Source organism: Artemia franciscana, chromosome 19, assembly GCF_032884065.1.
Source record: "Artemia franciscana chromosome 19, ASM3288406v1, whole genome shotgun sequence".
Classification (NCBI taxonomy): Eukaryota; Metazoa; Arthropoda; class Branchiopoda; order Anostraca; family Artemiidae; genus Artemia; species Artemia franciscana.
In genome coordinates, this window is record NC_088881.1 from 36,370,555 (window position 1) to 36,392,902 (window position 22,348).

At 36.2% G+C, this 22,348-nt stretch overlaps 2 protein-coding genes across 5 annotated transcripts in view; one reads left to right on the forward strand and one right to left on the reverse strand.

Annotated features, from left to right (window-relative positions):
* Positions 1 to 1,065: 1,065 nt before the first annotated feature.
* Positions 1,066 to 22,348, reverse strand: part of LOC136039622 (microtubule-actin cross-linking factor 1-like) — a 74,445-nt gene continuing 53,162 nt past the window's right edge. For all 4 annotated transcript variants that reach the window (XM_065723520.1, XM_065723519.1, XM_065723517.1 and 1 more), the window contains 3 exons: positions 16,091 to 16,431; positions 12,553 to 12,977; positions 1,066 to 5,434 (listed from right to left, as the gene is read on the reverse strand). In XM_065723520.1, coding sequence (XP_065579592.1) covers positions 12,585 to 12,977; positions 16,091 to 16,327 — 630 coding nt within the window. In that variant the 5' untranslated portion in view covers positions 16,328 to 16,431 and the 3' untranslated portion in view covers positions 1,066 to 5,434; positions 12,553 to 12,584. The remainder of the gene's footprint in view (positions 5,435 to 12,552; positions 12,978 to 16,090; positions 16,432 to 22,348) is intronic.
* LOC136039132 (uncharacterized) lies at positions 19,880 to 21,415 on the forward strand. Its single transcript, XM_065722618.1, has one exon. It carries the CDS (start codon positions 19,880 to 19,882, stop codon positions 21,413 to 21,415), a length of 1,536 nt encoding a protein of 511 aa, XP_065578690.1.

The following is a 22,348-nucleotide window of genomic DNA, read 5'->3' on the forward strand; positions in this document are numbered from 1 at the left end:
TATCATACGTTTTTCTTTTTTTTTTGTTTCAGCTTCTCTTCTGGTTGTTCCCCATTTCTTTAAAATAGCTGGCCTGTTTTTTACGGAATGGGCTTTGCATTGTGGTTCGGAAAATTATCGTCATACCACTGTCAAAACTATGGGTTTCTCTTCCCAGCTCTGCAAAGGAGTTGTTGGAAGTAAGTGTTTTCAATCTAATAAGATATTGTTTCTTCCTTCATCTAACAGTTAATCTGAGCCACTTATTTACGAAAATAATATGACCACGCATTGGGCCACACTTTGGATAGTTGGACGGAGAACACAAGGTGGATGGAGTGGCACTGAAACAAAATACTTACATGAAAAGTTTCTGAGCTATTTGTTACATCTCCATTCTTACAAATTACGATTCGGACTGCGTATACGCTATTCTTTGAATTTGACGAAAATATGTAAAACCTCAATAATAATTTGCTGAAATGGATTTTAAAGAAAAAAATTAATTTTTTTCCCTGGCTTTGATTGTTGCTAATTTTCAATTAAAATATAATTTCTTATTTGAAATAGAATTTATTAGCTGTTTTAAGAATATTATTGGCTTAAGAATATGGTATATTAGCTTTAAAATATTATATAAACAATAATTCTTTAACCATCTTGTCTGCTAAAAGTAACAATAATTGACTGCTTGTCAGCTAAAAGTAACAATAACAAAAAGTAACAATAATAATTTAGTACAAGTGTAATTTTAGTATAAATTAGTCAGAAAATCATGGAATTTCAGTTTCAGAGTCTTTGAGAAAAGCTTCTTATGTTAGTCCTGGTGCTGAGAAGAAGTGCAGAGGATTTAGTTTATTTCATCGATCTCTGCAAAACTTTTGTCACAAAAACATCTGACGTAATTCTCGAAATTCCAGGGTATGCTTTGCAAAAAGTGACCACGCATAACTATGAGCAAAGATGGTCTTGCAATTTATAAATTAGATACTTTGAATTATAAGATACGTGAAGATCTGTCAAAACATGCTGAAAATATTTTTGAGTCTTTGTTCATTGAGGTATATACTTCATCCCGGGAGGTGATAATTGTGGGAGAAGTGCATATACCACCAAGTGGTTCTTCTTTGTTGTTTTTGCAAATGTTTAATGAAATTATTTGTCTATGCATCAGCAACCTTGTGAAATAATATTAATGGGTGATTTTACTATAAACTTCCTGAAGAATAATAACTCAGTACCGGCGATTTTCTTTAAGTGATGCTGACTCATAGTCTCTTACACACGATCATGATTCCAACTAGAGTTACTAAAAAGTCAGGTACTTTATTAAATAATATAGTTTCTTCTCTAGTTGAACATGAAAGTACTGTTTTGATTAATGATATTTCAGACAATTTTCCAATAATTTGTGATTTTTTGATCCCAAATAAGCAAACCAAGCCTCTGATTCTTTAATCTGTCTGAAAAAAAATCTTGCTCAGCTTAATGCTAAACTTCTTCAGCAGACTTAGGATTTTATTGGTGAAAGAAAAGAACTAGATATAAATTTTAATAATTTTATGATATTGTTAAACAACCTTTCATTGATTATTTGTTCTAAAACTCTAAATAAATGCCACCAAAAAAATACCGACCGCTTAACCCATGGCTGACAAATGGTCATCTAAAATACTCCCAGCGGAAAAATTACTTATAGAACAAAAATAATAGTTGTCCTTCACTAGCTAACCTGCAAAAATTTAAAAGAACATAAAACGTTTATAAGTCACTGATTAGAAAGTCAAAACCACGTGTTATGTTTAGAAGTTTAGCGAAACCAGAAAAGATATGAGGGAGACTAGGGAAATTATTAATTCGGTGATTAGACCAGCTTCCCGTATTCTCCCAATCTTCCTAATTTACGTATTTGATCCGGATTTTGACCATTCTATATTTCAGGAGTGGCCCGTGGATATTCTTTTACATGGCTCGCAAACCTTGGAACTGCACTACACTTCAGTTTTTTAATGTTTGTGTCAGTCATAAACACAATTACATGGGTTCGTTTTGAGGCCCATTCAACAGCTAGTTCCAGATTGGTCACGCAGTTCCAGATTGTCAAGGGCATCTGTAATACAGGAATCAATATTTGGAAAACACTGTTTTTTTCAATTGATGTCTTAAGCGGGGAAAAATATTGGTTCATCATGACCCAAATACTGGCATCAATTATTTGCGATTCGTTTGCTCCACGGGTATATAACCTTTAATTTATATTTCTGTTTTTTTTTTCATATTTGGAATACATGGTATATTGAAGATTTGAAAGCTGAATTTGTCAAAAAAAAATAAATTTAATTCCTATAGATACTTATTAGTTTTACCAACTATATGCTTGGAATCCAATTTGTATTTTAAGCTTAATTTTAATATGTAATGAAGGTATTAATATGTATTAATAAAGAAAAAATGTAATGAAGGTATTAATATGAAGGTAATTTTAATATGTAATAAAGCCGATGGATATAAAAAAAAATTGGCCTTTTCTACCCTTACTTGCTGGCACATATCTGAATTGGTCGGAACCAATTCAATGTTTGTAAAAGGAGAGAAAATATTATCTGGAATATCATTAATGTTAAGCTTCGGCGATACCATATGATTGTGCATATTGGATTTATTTTTGCATCTATTGTCTCAATTGCATGACTTTGCATGGCAGCGTTTAACAGAACTTGCACAATAAAACTACAAAATTGGGGATACAGGATCGGGAGTATGATGAACAGTCCTGTCCATTTATTGTATCCTCAATTTGAGGTGCTTTCTGGAGCCTACAGTAAGTAGAGTAATGAGTATGATATTTGCGGCGGTCGCAGTCTTCACATGTGATAATTGCGCTAATTATTATCAAAGATCTACACTGCCCAGCCATTACAAAGATCAACAAGAATAAAATACCAACAGTGAACAAACAAACCGGACTGCAGAAAGTAGAAAGAAAATATGAGAACTAAAACGACGCGGATATTTTGCCTGTATGAAATCGATGCGTCTTCCATGCTGACAAAAAAGATAAAAACAATAAAAAAGCAAAAATCCCAAACAAAGAATAGGGAAAAAAGAAAACTTAGAATAGGGCCACCAAATGGCTCCGGTATACAAAAAAATTTTCTACAATATATATTTACTTGTGCTAAGATCGAGAACCGCGACCGTGTGAATCCGTCAAACCCATCATGGATCAAACCGCAGCACATTATTGGAATGCAAAATGACGAGAGGGCAATGGAAAAATTGGCAAGGATGGCAATTATCATAACCAATGCTGTAATGGTATATGTAATGACCGAATGAGTCATTGCAATGTTTCCTGGGCAAAGAGGGCTACAAACCACTAAGGTTTTATGCTATCTCCTTTGGGACATATTTTTAAAAGGTATATCTGTTAAGGTTTTGTCAAAACGAGAACCTCCTCCGATTTTTCGTGAAGATGTTGAAGCACAAGCTGTAACCTTGGTGAAGGACTGCCAGAAAGTCGAGTTTTCAGTAACAAAGGAGCAATTACGAAGCTCTTTTGTTACGAAAACCTTTTAATTCCTTCCGTTTTGTGATAGAGATATCAAGTTTTAATAGAACTTAAATCATTGGGTGACCATGATTTTTTTCCCCTATTAAACAAAGCAGATATTTTTTTTAAGCTCAAGAAAGGGCAATCCCAAAAAAATGTTTTAGCATACCTACAAGGAAAACATTAAAAATCTGCACAAAGGAAATATCATTTGAGCAATGAAGCAGCCATGGAAGTTCCCTGTAGTATTATCGGCTTTGATTTAAATCATTATCGACACAGGGAACGTAACATTTTATAGTCTTTTCAGTCAAACCACATATTCGCAATAGCTCTTGAACGTTTCTTGTTCCATGGGAGAACAAGAAACAAGGAATGCTAATGGATCCTTTAGACAATCAAGCTCGCAAAATAATTTTAAGTTTTCGTACCCTATTAAATATAGCCTACAGAAATACCACAATCTAAAAAGCTTATATAGAAAAATTTGCCACCTAGAGTCAGTCAAATACAGATTTTCTAGATGGTATTCAATCTTATGCATAGATAAACCATGACGGAAGCTTACACTGAAAAGCTTAACAGCATAAGCCAAATATACCTAAAGTTTATAAATGGCATTAACCATGACCTACAGATATACCGCCACCATGGAAACTTATAAGAATCAGCAAACCATCTAAAATCAAACATACCTAGATTTTCTAGATTACATTTCGTACTCAGGAGAAGTTTCTCGTGACAAACTGCGACGATCAAGATTGGTGTCAGAAATAGTGAGCAAGGTTGCAAATAGGTGGTTGAAAGAGCTCTGCATCTCGGGCCAGAATTGTTTTGGAAAACAATAGTTTCCTTACTTCCCGTATGTCAAAGCTTTGTTCTAGATTCAGTTTACAGTGACGTATTGCCAATGCCTTAACATATACACCAATAATCGTAAAAAGTAGAGGGAAGGCCAATTTAAACGTGTATTCCGAGTTCAAAACCATTGGACAGGAGACGCATTCGATTGGATATAAAGCAAATAAAAAAAAAGTGATACGAGAGTGCTTCGTTGGTGTTTGTAACATTGACTATTTATGTGGTTACTACATAATTAGTTGCGTTGTGACCAATTATGTGTTTGTACAAAATTGGAGCAGTGTTCGTGTATATGCTTTCACTTCGGAGAAAAATTTCACGCAAAAATGTATTATGCTTGGGCTAGAATAGTAATTTAATTGATTTAATAACATGGACTTTAGAATAATCTTACTATTATTTACTTTTTTATTCTATATGCAATCCTTTAGAATAGTGCTTATCATTTCAATCTGATTTCTTTTTTCGATTAGCTAAATAAGAGCTGTAATTCCTAATAATTTCCAAAAATAATTTCGAATATTAAATAAAAAATTATCTAGCGTTTAGTTGCCAAATGCTAGATGGCGCTGAGTTTTTTTTTTTGTCGACATCACCAGTTTTTTTTTTTTTTTTTTTTTTGTCGACTTATCACCAGTTCCCAATCTGTTAAGTTACTCATATTATTTAGATTTTGAACATGAGTCATCAGTGGAACATGAATCATACTTTTCCACTCCTTTAGGGAGAAGGCCTGGCAAACGGCAGTAAGATCTAATGCATATAATTTAATAACACATAACCTATAATAAAGTAACATGTAACGTATTTAACTAATGACGCAGTAGACGCAGTTGAATACTTAAAGTGCTTCGCTTACCTGTCTTGCCCAATTGGACGCCTCATCCCACCTAGACTGGATGATGGTTATCCCCTTTCGTATAACACTAACTGCATATGGATGACACTTTAAAAGAATATCATTGGCCAACACAAACGTGTCATTCTTTTCATGCTCCTTTTCATTTAGTTCTTCCAAGAAACGTTTATGGTCACCAGGTTCTATCAAAATTATACTTATTATACTATATGCTTATGCACTTATTATATAATATATCAAAATAACACTAAATTATAGTTATATATTAAATTTAAAAAAATTATATGGCTAATCTAACCCTCTTTTGTCCAACGCCAAGGGGAACGGGTTGAAACTTTTAGTGAGGATTATTTTAGGAGGAGGGCACTATTTGCTTGGGGTGGAGGATGTATGTATATTTGTTGAAGAAGAAACATATTTATCGTATCATGTTAATATCAGCTTAATTAACATTTGTCAACAGCAATGTATAACTTTGATTGTAAATAGTAATAAAACATAATCGAGAAAAATTAGGACTTACTGTAGCAATACCATTTATCTTCAATATATATAAAAATAAGTTGTCTGTGTGTTTGTGTGTCGATTTTATGCTATCTCCTTCGGAACATATTTTTAAAAGCTATATCTGTTAACGTTTTGTCAAAACGAGAACCTCCTCCGATTTTTAGTGAAGATGTTGAGGCACAAACTGTAGCCTTGGTGAAGGACTGCCAGAAAGTCGAGTTTCCAGTAACAAAGGAGCAATTACGAAGCTCTTTAGGACAGGTAGCGAAAGAAAAGGATTTGTCTCATAAACTTTTTAAAAATGGGATACCAGGGGAAAGGTTCATGGGCAACTTTTTAAAACGAAACAATGACCTGACAGTGCGTATTGCGGAACCGACACATGGGGGCTGGGTGACCTTGACAGAAGAGAATTCACAATTTTTTCACTACTCAAAAAGAACAACTTCTGACAGACGAAAAACTTACTGAGAATGACTTTACAAATCCTGCCATATGGTTTAACTGCAAAGAGACTATGATTAGGTACAATCCACCTTTGCCTGTTTTAGCACAGAGATCTAAAAACTTTTTAAAAATTGTGTGAATGAAAAGGATGGGGTAACCGTGTTGGCCTTTGTTAATCCTAAAGGTGAGTATCCCCCCGCAGGTTGTGTACAAGAGTACTATCATAAACAAAAATTTCCTCGAAACAGTTCCACAAGATGTAAAGGAATTGCATAGCGAATCAGGAGGGATGACGAAGGATGTATTTTTCGAATGTATGCAAGAATTGTTTTCCTCATGGCTAGCTGGAAAGGGTTATGAAAAGGTTGTTTTAACTATGGATGGCCAAACGAGTCATATATCATTGAAGGTATCTGAATTTGCTAAGGAAAAAAAACATTACGCTATTGTGCATATTAACGAATGCCACTCACCTTTTGCAGCCCTTAGACGTAAGTATATTTAAGAGCCTTAAAAACAATTGGAAGAAGCACGCAGACCTCTGGACAAAAGGAAACGTGGATGAAAAGGGCAATAGGATAGAAATTATCAATAGTGGTCCTCCGAAAGTGGTCAAGATGTCTTTTTGTCAGCATCTTTCATATATCATTAGACAAACCAAGACCCCAGAGATATTTAAAAATGCGTTTAGGAAAAGTGGAATTTTCCAATGGAATTCCCTTCACGTAGATTTTAGTAAATTAGCTGACCTAAGGTCTAATCAGGATGTACTTAGGCCAACAAAGAGTGTAATTTTACCAGAATGTGCTGGAATAGACCTACAAAACACAACAAACAACAGCCAGGTTTTAATAAATAGCTCTAAAATTATAGGCCAACCACTTCTAAAAACTAAAATCAAAATAATCAAAGATCATTTAGAGACAAGCATTAAGCAATGTACATTACGGGACTTTCTCTCCAATGACGGACAAATTCGGACAGGTGCCACAGAAATGACTGGTCTATATGAATATTGGAGATCTGTGGAAAATGACTATCAGTCAGAAATAGGAGCAACCTCAATGAACCTCTGGGAATCGGAAAGGAATCGGAAACTTGACTCGCAAGGGAATCGGAAAGATAAGGCCATTCACAGGTTAATAAACCCTCAGGTAAAGGCTTTCTTAAACCTATCAAGTTGAACTATTAAGTTCACATACATTTTCCAGTTTATTCTTTTATCTGTGTTGCTGGTGTATTTTTTATTATCATGTCTCTTTTAATGTGCTAAAAGAGGAAGAAACATCGTACAATATGATCCAGATAGTGTGCGCTATTGTATTTGAGACTCTTCTGCCACGGGGTTTTCTTCAGCTGCGTAGACTCGCAAGAGAATCGGAAAGATATGGCCATTCGCAGGTTAATAAACCCTCAGGTAAAGGCTTTCTTAAACCCATCAAGTTAAACTATTAAGTTCACATACATTTTACCAGTTTATTCTTTTATCTGAGTTGCTGGTGTTATTTTTTGTTATCATTGTTATTTAATATCAAGTACCTGCTACCTGCAGCTCGTTCCAATAATTTTGAAAACAAAAATGATATAGATTTCAGCAATTTAATTTTGACCATTCTATGTTTCAGGAGTGACAGCGTTAAGTTGGCCATGGCTATTTCAATTCTTAGAAGAGCATGTGGGGTATAAATGGATCCATGTATTTCATTTTGTCAGTTTGATGGTTGTGACGCTCTCCAACTCATTTACATGGATCCATTATGCCCCAAAAGCAGAAGCCACCCTCCTTAATATAACGGCCAACACTATATTACAAAGATTGTGTAATACGGCACTCCTAATCTGGAAGGTGGTTTTCTTCTCTTTTAATGTACTAAAAGAGGAAGAAACATCGTACATTGTGATCCAGATAGTGTGCGCCATTGTATTTCAGACTTTTCTGCCACGGGAATATAGCCTTTGATTTATATTTCTTTTTTTTTATTTGGCATACATGATATAATGTATCATTCGTTGGAGCAGGAAGGCATGTAGAAATATTAAAATTATCCCTAATAATCTTTTTTTGTCACTAGTCACTAGCTGCCAGAAGTTAGATCCCAATGAATTGCCAGTGCCAATGAATCTCGTTTTATTTATATATTTTTAAGTATGATCTCATTTCTATGCACATATGTCAGTGTGTCACTGGTATAAGAACCTGGCATGATCAAGTTTAATGAGCGATTCGTGTTTGTTAGTGAAAACAGTACTTTAATTGTAAATGTCCATCGAATAAAAGGTACCGATGGCGACGTCTCTGTGAGATGTAGGTTGCTGCAACAGACCGCCAAGGAAGGGGCTGATTTTTTGGGTGGCAAAAAAATCATCATTTTTAAACACCAAGTAGGCGAAATTAGACTTCGAATTCCGATTATCATGACAGAGCGTAACTTCAACCGTTTCTTCTTCTTATTCTTCCAATGAAAGTGTCAAAAAAATTTTATTTTTCGTATAATGAAAGTGTCAAATTTTAATTTTAATATGTAATGAAGGTATAAAAGCTGTTTAAGTTTAAAGCTATTATTTAATATCAAGTACCTGCTACCTGCAGCTCCTTCCAATAATTTTGAAAACAAAAATGATATAGATTTCAGGAATTTAATTTTGACTATTCTATTTTTCAGGAGTGACAGCGTTAAGTTGGCCATGGCCATTTCAATTCTTAGAAGAGCGTGTGGGGTATAAATGAATCCATGTATTTCATTTTGCCAGTTTGATGGTTGTGACGCTCTCCAACTCAATTGAATGGATCAATTATTCCCCAAAAGCAGAAGCCAACCTCCTTAATTTAACGGCCAACACTATATTACAAGGATTGTGTAATATGGCGCTCCTAATCTGGAAGGCGGTTTTCTTCTCTTTTAATGTCCTAAAAGAGGAAGAAACATCGTACATTGTGATCCAGATAGTGTGCGCCATTGCATTTGAGACTCTTCTGCCACGGGTATATAACCTTTGATTTATATTTCTTTTTTTATTTGGCATACATGATATAATGAAAGTGTCAAAAAATGTTATTTTTGGTATAATGAAAGTGTCAAATTTTAATTTTAATATGTAATGAAGGTATAAAAGCTATTTAAGTTTAAATCTATTATTTAATATCAAGTACCTGCTACCTGCTGCTCCTTCCAATAATTTTGAAAACAAAAATGATACAGATTTCAGCAATTTAATTTTGACTATTCTATGTTTCAGGAGTGACAGCGTTAAGTTGGCCATGGCCATTTCAATTCTTAGAAGAGCGTGTGGGGTATAAATGAATCCATGTATTTCATTTTGCCAGTTTGATGGTTGTGACGCTCTCCAACTCAATTGCATGGATCCAATATGCCCCAAAAGCAGAAGCCACCCTCCTTAATATAACGGCCAACACTATATTACAAGGATTGTGTAATACGGCGCTCCTAATCTGGAAGGCAGTTTTCTTCTCTTTTAATGTACTAAAAGAGGAAGAAACATCGTACATTGTGATCCAGATAGTGTGTGCCATTGTATTTGAGACTCTTCTGCCACGGATATATAACCTTTGATTTATATTTCTTTTTTTTTATTTGGCATACATGATATAATGAAAGTGTCAAAAAAAATTTATTTTTGGTATAATGAAAGTGTCAAATTTCAATCTTAATATGTAATGAAGGTATAAAAGCTATTAAGTTTTAATTTTGGATGTAAATTCACTCAATGCACTAAAGCCAATGAACATTAAAGAAAAAAAATGGCCTTTTCGAGCCTTTATTGCTGGCACATATTTGTCATGCGGCTCCACCACGCCTAGGGTGCGTGGCTCGTTCCACCTACCAACTATGCTGAAATCTCTTTTGCTTGGGTCAAGAGACAGCAGACAGCAGAGGTACTTTCAAGCAAGTTTAACCAGTCTATGAAACAAAGTCTGTTTCTTTACCATCACTCTAACAGACAGCCTTTTTTTTCTTTTCTTTTTTTTACTGCAAATGAGATCCTCACTCCTATACCTTTTTAGTCCCTGATAAATATCATCTGACGAATGTTCTTCATCACTTCTCGAAGTTGTAAGTCTGATTGACAAGTAGGTATGTATTGACAAGTATTTACAACAAATATGCTTTGACTTCATTTGACGCATTTCTGCTGATTTGTTAGCTGAACTAAATTGCACCTAGTCGTTTTGGCATAACCTGAAGCTGCTGATCCATAATGAAGACTTGCAACTTCTTTTATCTGAAGTGGTCTTTTCTGAATTTTCAAATAAACTAAATGACCTAAATTACTTCTCAACAGGATATTTATTTCCCAATTACCATTTCAATTACAATCTAGTACATGCTTAGTCATTCCCATTAGCGTACTGACTTTGCGCCCAAATAAACAGGTTATCCATCAACCTCTAATATTTGTCCTCCAAAATTGGCTTTAGTCCCACATTAAACCTCTCATTTACTCCTAAACTAAATTAAAAAAACATACTTATCTACTGAAAGTAAGTAGCAACATTAAGATTCAAAACAAACACAAAGTATTCCGTATGTCAAGGGGTTACCCCTCTCTTCCTTAATATCTTGCTCTCTGAGCTAAAGTTTGACTGTTCTTTCCATTTTTTTTTTTTTTTGTAACCACTCCTGAAATACAATGGCATTTTAAATAGAATAAGAAACTTTTTCTAAAAATACTAAAAACTTTCTCGTAAAGATTGAAAGGTGTTAAGGATGGGGGAAACCCCTTCATACACGAAATAATTTTGTTCGCTTTTGTCTCTTTTTACGTCTTAACCGCCTAAAAAAATTTCGTTTTTGTTTTCTGTCTTGAAAACCTTCATTTTTTCTGGATGCAACAAAAAAAAAATCCTTTTTAATTATGAGCCCGTTCAGACATAAGAATGTTTTAAGTTTTTCGTGACTATTTTCCTTTAGTCCAGTGCGCTATTCATGATAGACCTTTGCTACTAATGATAAAGGGAAATATATACAAAAGAGCCCACCGTTTAGATCAATTCTTAGAGCATGTTATCGTATATTAGAGCAGCTATTTATTTATTTTTTTGAATGGTGCCAGTTTCATTTTCCCACGTTATTTTAGATAATATTTCCTCTAAGTCGATTTTCTACTTTAAAATTAAGCTTTTATTAAAAAAAACCTTTAACCATAAAGTCAAAGATCGTAAAGTTTTTTTTTTCGCTGAAGTGATACACAGAATAAACAATTTTTTTTTAAATGAATTTAATTCACAACCGATAACGCACTTAATTTCTTTTTTATTCTTTGAACGATTCCAAGGGTAAAGTTCAAATTTATTCTTAAAATTTGTCATTGTGGATTTTTATTTGGTAGATGATAGATATGTTTAAAACCTGTAATGTACACTATTTCTTTTTTTTGCCTGTTTAGAGAATATAGACTATGCAGTAGTTCTCAATTGAAAGTCAGCAGTCAACATTAAAATTCAAAACAAATAGAAACTATTACGTAGAGGAGGGAGACCGCCCCACCTCTCAAATTCAAAATTTGAAAAATTGTCTTTTTTTCAACTTTTCTCAATTCATCATCAATGTAACAATGTATATGCGTTATTATATCACGTACACCGTACATAACATCACATATAACATATATATAAATATGCAAAATGTATTTTATATTCTTCTACGAGCGTTTCCAATCGATTAACTTAAATTGGGTGAAATCTTAGAGGAACTGTCTTTTTTTCATGACTTATTGACTAGCTTAAAATTTCTCACGTTTTTTTTTATATTTATCCATTGTGATACAGGAAAGAAATCAGAAGAATAATAAAAGAATAACGGTAAAAGCATGAAATAAAAAATCTGTTCATCCCTCCTCGATATGTTCCCAAGATGTAAATAGTATCTAGCCGAACTTGTCAAATATTTTGGCTGAATGATTTCTCATTCAGTTTCACACATTTATCAACAGGTATTCCCCTGGACTCTTCGGTAAGCATTTGAAAAAATTTATACGGGTTACGATCTCCGACTTCAAAGTAACCAACAGTCCCTCTAAATCGGATATTATCCATTACAAGCAATGATTTATCCCCCCCCCCCTCTCCTATTCTCTCTGAAGGCCAAAAGACGACAAAAACAATCCAAAATTTCAAGTCAATGCCCAAATTCCCACTTCAGTTATCTTTTCCACTTTCCCATCTAAAATTTCCCACTTTTGTTATTTTTTCCACTTACCCACTTACAATTTCCAACTTCCCACTCACAATTTTCCACTTTTGTCATCTTTTCATTGCAATACACCAAAACGCTAAAAATGAGAAAAAAACAAGGGAAAATCATTAAATAATAACATCTGTTCATACCTTGAATTCAGCTTGTTGCTGCCTGATCAGCTTTAAACAGCTTTAAACTTCACCTCTTCATTGGACGACTCTTCAATATTGATCAAAACCTTATCCAACAGTCCATAGAAACTTTCCAATTTCCCGAGAACTCTTTCCAATTCATCATTACGAGCTTTCGATCTCTCTTCCAGCTTGAGTATATGCTTTTCCATATTCGTAATCTGATCTGTACTTGATTGAATATCTCTCCCCTGTTTTGTCAGTTTCTCACTTGCGCTGCGAGTCTCCTCAAGATGGTCATGGTACTGCTGCAACCGAGCCAAATAGTCAGCCACCTGATCCAGCTGTGTTTGAACAACTGGCAACATCCGAGCCGGTGCTTCCATACTGTCAAATTCTTGCTCCAATGAAGATAGATCAACTGTGACAGATTTGAGCACCTCCTATAAAACAATTAATAAGTATCACATTTTTTCCGTAAACAAAAGGCTGTTTTCCTTGAAGACTCACAAAAGGGGTTCCCGGCGACAGATACTAGCGGTATCATTTCAGGTAGCCCAATGCCTTGTTGATAAAGCAAAAAAAAGCACTGTGCTGTTTACACCATTTTGGCCGCGTTGTGCAACACAGATATACAACCAGAACACAAACAAGGCTGTCTTCAGTGACAAAATTGGTTTTCGCAAACCGCAGCAAAGATTCTGAAGACCACTTAAACTTTCTAAAGCTGCTTTTGTTTTAAATCAGTGGAGACACGATGCTCAACTCTCTCTTTTCAGAATTCTTTTAAACTTTCCTTAAGGGCCCGAAACACGTAACTTTTCCAGGAACAGAATTCACCAGCTCAGGGGGAAAACGATAGTGGTACAAAAATAATGCCCTTTTCGCGAGATATTCAAATCTAAACATCATGGACATCAATAGTCAACTGTAGGTTATCATTAGTTGCATGATTGATCTCAACTTACTATTTAGTTCTTTTATCATTATTATTAAGTTCCTTTGTGATTGAAATTTTTATTCTTTTTAATTTTTTATTTCATTTAGAAAATTTCATTAAATTTTAAGGTTTTTCCTTATTAAATTATGAAGTTCTTTGATTATTAGCTGTTTAATCACTATTATTATTTAATTCTTTGATTTTTGTGCTGAAGAGAAGGATTTTTGCTGCTGAGGATTGAAGACTTTTTTTTTATAATGATTAAATTTGGCACTGTCTTTGTAAGCTGACAATAAATATTAGAAAATTTTTCAAGCTCAAATCGGCACCGTTCTTTGCAAATCAACAACGATTTGGTAAATCCAACACCTTAAAAAGCTACATGCGACCAGCCTTTTATTTATCTTGTATTGGCTTTGCATTTTTATTTCATCTTAGATGGAAAGTTCACATAAACATCAGGAATATTCGCTGTCACACCTACAGGAGGTGTCTGAGATAATTGTCAAAACCATTTGTTAGGTTTTTTATAACAGGGAGGATCAGCAGAACATCAGCGGAACAAAACGAGGTTTTTTTGATAATGTTGACAAATATTCCAGCATCTAGTTTACATGCACCGCGGTTAAAAAAAAGACAACAAATTGCAAACATCGAAAAAAGTAAATTAGACAAAAGATACAATACACTCAGCCATACATTTTTATTATTATTGCAGAAATTTCACAGGACTAATAGCTTTCGGTAGGTAACTCAGAAGTTTCATAAATGCTACGAGCTTGCATTTTTGCTTTTTTTTTTTTTTTTCTTTTAAATTTAAGCTAATAATTTTCGGTATATAACTTGAATTATCATAAAATATTATATACTTGTGTTTATTTGTTTTTGTGCATTTTACTGTTCTTGAAATTACAATACTTTCATTAGACTAATAGCTATAAAATGTTTTCACTTTTTTTTTCTTCTAATAAGACGCTTAACACACACAAGTTTTATTTTTTGTCATGTTAATATACTTTTCTAGTTTCAGTGTTCATAATTGTTGTGTAAGACTTTCTAATATTATTCGTGTGTATTATCGAAAGCATCCCCTTTATCGTTTCCGTCTGTAATGAAAAGCGGTACTTTTAAAACCTCACCACTACATATCACTCTCAAGAATGAGCTGGTGTGGCATTCTTTCAAGATATTTTAGTGAGGGATGAGACTCCTCCCCCCAGGGATGGCTTGAGGGTTGGCTCTGAGAAACAACAAACATAAAAAAAAACATGTGTAGATGATGATTTTTTATTTTAGAATAAATATTTTTACCTAAGGTTACGAGGGATATGTTGTCTCTTTGTCCATTTTTTAGGTTACAGTCTAGTTTATTCCTTCTTATGAAATAAACAATGCAACAGCAAAATATTTACTTAGACTCATAAATGAGGAAAAAAGGAAGAAAACCTAACGAACTTAACATTCGATAAAGGACTATGTCCATGCAATAGGAGGGAGGGGTGTAAAAAAACTGAAAGCGAATACAAAATTGGTAATCTTAGTATAAAATTCCTTTCTAAAGTAGCTGCGAAAATAGATTAATTTATCAACCTTTATGGGAGGAATCAATTTATCAACCCCTTGGTGGGAGGGCGGTAGGCAACATTCTCGTGTGACCCTGGAGTAGTAGGAACAAATAAAGACCTACTGCTGCTAATGTCCGTCAACGTGTAGCCACTGGCCGTTTTTGCCAGCGCCTTGATCCTTAGGCGGAGTATTCTTTGGGATACCCTGCCGAGACTGGACAGATTGAGGTCAGTAATTGCTACCCAAACGGTCAGTATTCCTCAACATCTGAAGGGCTGACTGTGGCATAAGAAAATATACCTTGAAGAACAATCCAAGGTGGGGAAAAGAGGTTATCTTATTAGAGCCAGTTCTGAGGATCAAGCACTACAGCCGCTGATCACTGGCTCTCCCCTTCAATCTTTCCTGCCCAAGCCGGTCTGAAGCTGGTGAGTGGGGTTCTCAACTTCAAGGAAACAATGGTGGATACCTTGGCACTACCAAGGAAGGCTTCTATACCAAGGAAAACAGATAGACGAGTCCTATTTCAAATTACCACGCTCGAAAAGGCCCTAATAGCCCCCTGTGTTTGGAAGTGGATGCAATGTGCCTTTGTAGCAAGAGCTTCCATAATTGTTTAAGCTCATCCAATGATAACAACAATTATAATAATAATTCCCTCTTCTGAACTAAAACAGTATGATGACAACATTCTTCCTTCACTAAGTTTAAAAATTTGTATTATTGGATTTTCCAAGTTTATTCCAGTTTAACTGCGTCCAAGCACAGTTCCACAAGGATACGTTATATATTTTAGGTATATAGAAAAACATCTTTTTTGGTATTTACATTGAAAAAAAATCCCTTCTCTCAATTTTGAAAAACATATACCCCTCCCCCAATAATTTAGTGAATTAACACCCCTGAGGGTAAGTAGAGTACTTACTACGACAAGAATAAAAACCTTCGTTTTCTATTAAGACTGAATATAGTCTCAGCCTGAGAACCTCAAATGACACCTCTACTTAGGAACGATATACTTTCAATTATTTTACTAAAATAGAAACTGACCAATAATTCAGCTGCAGCTTCAAATACCACTTGCAAAGCAGCACATCTTTCTTCAAGCTGCTGGCGCAGGTCTACATATCGTCCCCTAATAGCTTCAGCTTGGTCTGCAATATGACAGGCGTTTGATCCATGTTTATATGCACCATCTACAAGAGCTTGTGTTGTTCCATCTAGTGCGACAAGCCTCTGATCGAGAGCTTTAGTTTCCTCTAGAATCGCTTTCATGCACTCAAGCATTTTAGGATCTCGTCCAGTATCGCCAAACGCATCGTGAGGGGAAAGACGATCTTCACATCTCTAAAGGGAGTGATCCAAGTCGCGAAGCTGTTCATTAAAGTCGCCTGTAAAACGAAGCGTTACAATTGTAAATCATTGTAAAAAATTGTAACAAGAAATAGGAGAACGATGAAAAAAGCAGAAGAAAAAAAAGTAGCCAGCTGGAAAATTGTATCTCTTCAGAGATACAAGGCGATTTGCTTTCGTGGCATTTTGTTCTGAATCAAGACACATGTCCGCTAAGTAAAATATTTACACCAGAACAGCAGATTAATCAGCCAGCAGAGATATTTAAAAACGTTGGCTACTTTTTCGTACAAAAAAAAATAAAATGAAGAGAACAAAAATGACAAACCAAACAAGAATAATTTTCACGACAAGTGTAGCCAGTATGGTTTTAGAACCTATCTATGCAAGCTTTTTCTCCTAGTCACTTTACACTTCTCTTTATCCGAGTCACTTTCAAGAGATTTGGTTTTCAAGTTAGATACATTGACTTTTCGTGTGCTTTTACTTGACTTGACTCCTGCTCCATGGTAAATGGTGTAGAGTGTGCCGCAAGCTTAGTCCTTTAACCGTACCGATCTGCAACTATGAGCTGAGGGGGAGAGGCTTGTTAACGATAATGTATGTCATTTTGAGGAACTTATTTAAACTGCCCTTCCACCTCGTTCAAGATCTGCCCCTCGGACGCGACCAACCATGAAATATGGGGTAATTCGACTAGGAGCTGCCGGTGGAATACAGATATGCCAAAATCATCCGAGGGCTCACTCGGCAACCTCAGTTGAGAATGGTTCTTGATGAACAGGGGCAAGGGCAGTTGCTTTTGTTACTAATAAAATCAAATCTTCGGTTTTCCTCGATTCTGGTTTTTTCATCTGACAGCCTTCTTTCGTACTCAGGATAATAGATTCAAGGGACCGTGCATCGGCCAAATAGAGCAGAAGTGAACTTAAGGATGACTTAAAAATATGCAACGAAGACTGAGGAGCTAGCTTCAAGAGCCTCTCAAACTGGCCTGCAGATCAATGTGAGCAAATCCAAGGTAATATCAAATGGCGTTATCACTTTGCTACCAACAGGTCTTAAATTCGGGGAACTCGAAACAGAAGAAGTCAGTAAATTCAAGTATCTAGTGTAGGTAGTAAAATAACTCAAAACGGCAGTTGCGACAGGGAGATGATCCTTTGAATTACGCCTTCAAGTTCAGCATTCTCTTAATTAAATAGTATTTTGAGGTCTAGCAAGTATTCTCTGAAGTTGAAGCTGCGCTTATTCAACAGCAATAGAATCTCTGTATTGACACTAGTACACGAAAATTGAAGTCTTTCTAGATCTGTACATAAAAGATTACTAGGATTTTGGAACAATTGCCTGGGAAGAATGCTTGTGACCATTTGTGTTGATAGAGTAACTAGTGCTAAGATAATGTTTCTCACCGAGCAACCTCAGATAGCCGACTAAGTGCGACTTAGAAGGTGCCAATACCGGGATCAAGTGACTCGTATGAAGCAAGGGCGACTTCCCAATGAAGTTTGGTGCTGGACTCCTCTGGGCCTCCAACTGAGTGGTAATACAACAGACCACTATTGATCGTTCTCTAGAAGATGAGGTAAGAATTATAAAATCATCGCTTAATGAGCTGAGGTCTCTTGCTCAGGATCATCCGATGTGGAGGTCAACCACTCCTGCCCTATTTACGACTAGGAGTAGGGAGGACCTAAATCTATGTAAGAACCCTCTAAACTGCCAGCTACTTGTAAATCTATAAGTGGCACTAATACTGTAATAAAAGAGAAGCACTTGTTTTGACAATTTGTGTTTAAAAAAAACAAAAGAATCAACAGACTCAAAAAGAATCAAAACAATCAAAAGTATCAGATTTGTGTGCTGATTTCAATTATATAAGTTTCATTTAGTTTATTCTTATCCATCAAAAGTTATGAGCCTGAGAAAATTTGCCTTATTTTATTAAAAAAAAAGAGAAGTACCCCCTTACAGTCATATAATTTTAATGAAAATCACACCATCAGATTCGGCGTATTAGAGAACAGTACTACAGAGGTTTCAAGCTCCAATCGGCAAAATTATGGATTTTTTATTTTGCCAGAAGAAAGATCGTGGATTCCTGTTTTATTATATTTTTTCCAGGGGTCATTGGTCCTAGAATATCGTAAGAGGGCTCATTCGAGCGGAAACTAAAAGTTCCAGTGCATTTTTTAAGTGACCAGAAAAAATGGAGGGCAACTAGGCCTCCTCACACGCTCATTTTTTTCAAAGTTACTGTATCGAAATTTTGAGATAGCCATTTTGTTCGCATAGTTGATGTCTTTGAGGATGACTTAATCCCCCAGAGTCCCCAGAGGAAGGGCTGCAAGTTACGAACATTGCCGATTGCTCACATATAGTATTGGTTATTGGGAAGTATACAGTCGTTTTCAAGGGAGATTTTTTCTGGTGGGGGGGGGGTTACATGGGAAGATCTTTCCATAGAGGAATTTTTCATGGGGGAAGGGAGGTCTTACATGAAGGGGCACCAGATTTCCCATTATTATTTAAAAAACGATCAGAAATTAAATAAAAAGAAGTTTTTTTCTCAACTGAAAGTAAGGAGCAACATTAAAACTAAGAACGAACAGAAATTATTAGGGGAGATGTGGGGAAGATGGGACAAGGGTCAGATGGGACATGGTACCTTTATGAAAAAAAAATGTTCAAAAATCCCGCCTGAATGACGAACGACGTGCCATCTATCAGTAAGTATGCATGTGTTTTCCTGAAGAAATCGAGAAACATTTTCATCAGAGATTTTAGGTAAGAGTTTTTTTATGGGTGTTTGAGTAAGAAAAAGGACCTGGTTTTTACAAAAAATTTGTTGAACAGTTCATCGGAGGGTATTGAATGTTCTTTTGTCTGAAGTAGTTTTCTTTAGGCTACAAAATGTTGTTCAGTGGTTGAACTGAACTACCATCTAGGGGCAGAAGATGAATTTTGTGTGGAGAGCTACCTGTTTGGGTACTCTGGGACACGTGTTCCTGGGTACCCTGGGACACTTTTTGTCCATTGTGTCCCAGGGTACCCTCATTTCAACAACTGATAATGTAATGTCAAGGTCAAGCTGTGAGACGGAACTGCCTGATATACACCAGATAATCTTTTAAACTGTGTTAGCCATGGCAACAGTAAAAACGGTTCTTTGCTTTTCGTTCCTAAAAGTATCATTTTTTGCAGAATGCCGAGGAAGAGGAAGTCTGATCCCTCTCTTTATGCCTGGGACGAAGAAAACATGAAGGCTGCTGTAATGGCTCACTTAAAAGATGGAATACCAATCAGAACTGCAGCAACACTGCATGCTGTTCAGAAATCGACACTTTCTCGGTACTGTAAGGCATATTCCGCGTCGGCAGACGAAGAAAAAGTTGCATTTCGCTTCACACCACGCTATGATGTGAAAAAAGTATTCTCTTCTGAAAAGATTCACTCGAATCTTATATTCTACTTTCATCACGAATGAACTACGGACTTACGAAAAAACGGACAAAGAAATTAGCTTGGGAATTTGCCAAGGCGAACACCCTGAAATACCCTAAATCATGGGATGACAATGAAGCAGCAGGAGAAGACTGGTATAAAGGTTTCATGGAGAGACATACAAGAATTTCTTTGAGGAGACCGGAAAGCACCAGCCTTCATCGCAACCTTGGTTTCAACCGTGCTGCAGTTGACACATTCTATAAACATCTTGAAGAGCTACAGTCGAAGTTTCATTTTCCAGCTGACCGCATCTACAACATGGATGAGACGGGCTTATCGAATGTTCAACAGAAATGCCGGAGGGTACTTAGCCCTAAAAGTGTAAAGCAGCTAGGAGCAACTACATCACAGGAAAGAGGAAAACTAGTTACAATGGTTGGAACTATCAGTGCGATGGGAAGCTTAATTCCCCCTTACCTTATCTTTGGAAGGACCCGCTTTGTTGAAAGACTCTTAGATGGGGCACCACCAAGGACAAAAGCTGTCGCCAGTGGAAAGCCCGGAAATGCATGGATGACGACCGAGTTATTCCTTGGCTACTTTGAGCACTTTAAAAGGTACGTAAGGTGCCCTCCTGAGCAACCAGTCCTTCTTCTCATGGACAACCATGATAGTCACATGAGCTACAGCTTCATTTCTGCTGCGAAAGAGATGGGGTTGCAAATACTGACATTTCCTCCACACACGTCAAACAGGCTGCAGCCCCTTGATGTGACTGTCTATTCACCACTTAAAACATATTTCTACCAAGCTATTGAAAACTGGCTAAGAAACCATCCTGGAAGACCAGTCACGGAATACGAAATCTCTGAACTTCTTGGAGTTGCTTTCCCTAAAGCATTCAACTCAACCAACATAATGAGTGGTTTTTCTAAACCAGGAATCCATCCGTTTAATCCCAATGTCTGGGAAGAATCAGACTTTCTTCCATCCCTGACTCCCGTCAGCGATCCCTGCGATCCGACAGATGAAGTGCAGATCAATGTCGGCGCAGGGAGCAGCTCATCAACGCAAGCGGACAGTGGGCTGTCAGACAGGGAGTCAGTGGGCGCTGGTGGTTCAGTCTGTGTTCTGCTCGATCAAATACTTCCCCTTCCTAAACGTCAAATTGATATTCAGAAAAAAAAAGGAGGAAGGAAGCCTGGCCAGTCCAAGATTTTGACTGCAACCCCCGTTAAGGATGCCATTTTTGAAACAGAGAGGCAGAGACCCCTGAAGAGAAAAAAGAAGGAAGAAGCAAAGGAAAATAAAAAACAGAAGATAACGAAAAGAAAGCAAGATAAAAAAAGAGATCAAGCAAAGGTGGCTTTAGATTTTAGCGACAGTAGTGATGCTGCTTCTGTTGAGCTCTGTGCTGACACTGATGATTCCTTGCACCTGAGTGAAATGGAAGAGACTGTGAAAGAACCAACGGAGATAAAGCCTGGCGATTTTGTACTGGTTAGGTACGTCAGTAAGAAAAGTTCAAAGTATTATGAGTCTTGGAGATTGAACTGGAATGGTACAGTGTGAACTTCCTAAAACGGAAAGTCCCTACGTGGAAATTCGTATTTCCTCAGCCAAAGGACGAAGCCTTAGTCACGACAGATGAGATCGAGTTACGCCTACCAAGACCGAATCTTAGTGGAGGCACAGAACGGGCTGTGAAAGCCCCGACTTTTGATATTGACCTTTCGCAGTTCCCCGTTGAATGAATAATGTTACAAGTTTTTTTATTATGTTTTTATTTTCATTGAAGTTGACTATAGGTTTGTAATAAATAAAATTTGATCAAAAAGTGCAATGTGTCCCAGAGTACCCTTAACCGTGTCCCAGAGTACCTTGGGGTCAGGGTACTCTGGGACAGAAGAGGAGGGTTCGGAAAATCATTGGTACCAAAAAGATAGATTAAGAAAATAATCTACAAAAAATCTGGGAGAAAGCCCAAGCAATTCCACTTAAGTGAGTAGCAGAATCAGGCGATTTGGCCAAAGCGTTCTCCAGATATTGGACATACACTTGAAAATGTCCCAGGGTACCCACATCTCCCCTACGTATATGATGGGGTTCACCGTCTCTTCAATACCTCATTCTTTACGCTAAAGTTTTTACAGTACTTTCAAAAGAGCTATTTATTCTAATTAAACAGCCTTTGTGATTAAGGGGTCATTCTTAAATAATTGGAACAAAATTTGAACTTTAGCGTAAAGAGCGAGGTATTGACGAGGGGGTAAACCCCCCCCCCTTATACGTAATAATTTCTGTTCGTTTTAATGTTGGTCTTTACTTTCAGTTGAAAAAAAATTGTTTTTTTTTTTTATTTAATACCTTCAAGGGAATGCTATAAATTCGTTTGGTGCCACATGTTTTACTTACTTTTTTGCTGATTTTTTGCCCATTTTTTATCATTTGCCGGCAAGCCACCATCAAAAACTGCTGAACAGCAAATGGAGTTGTTTTCTATTA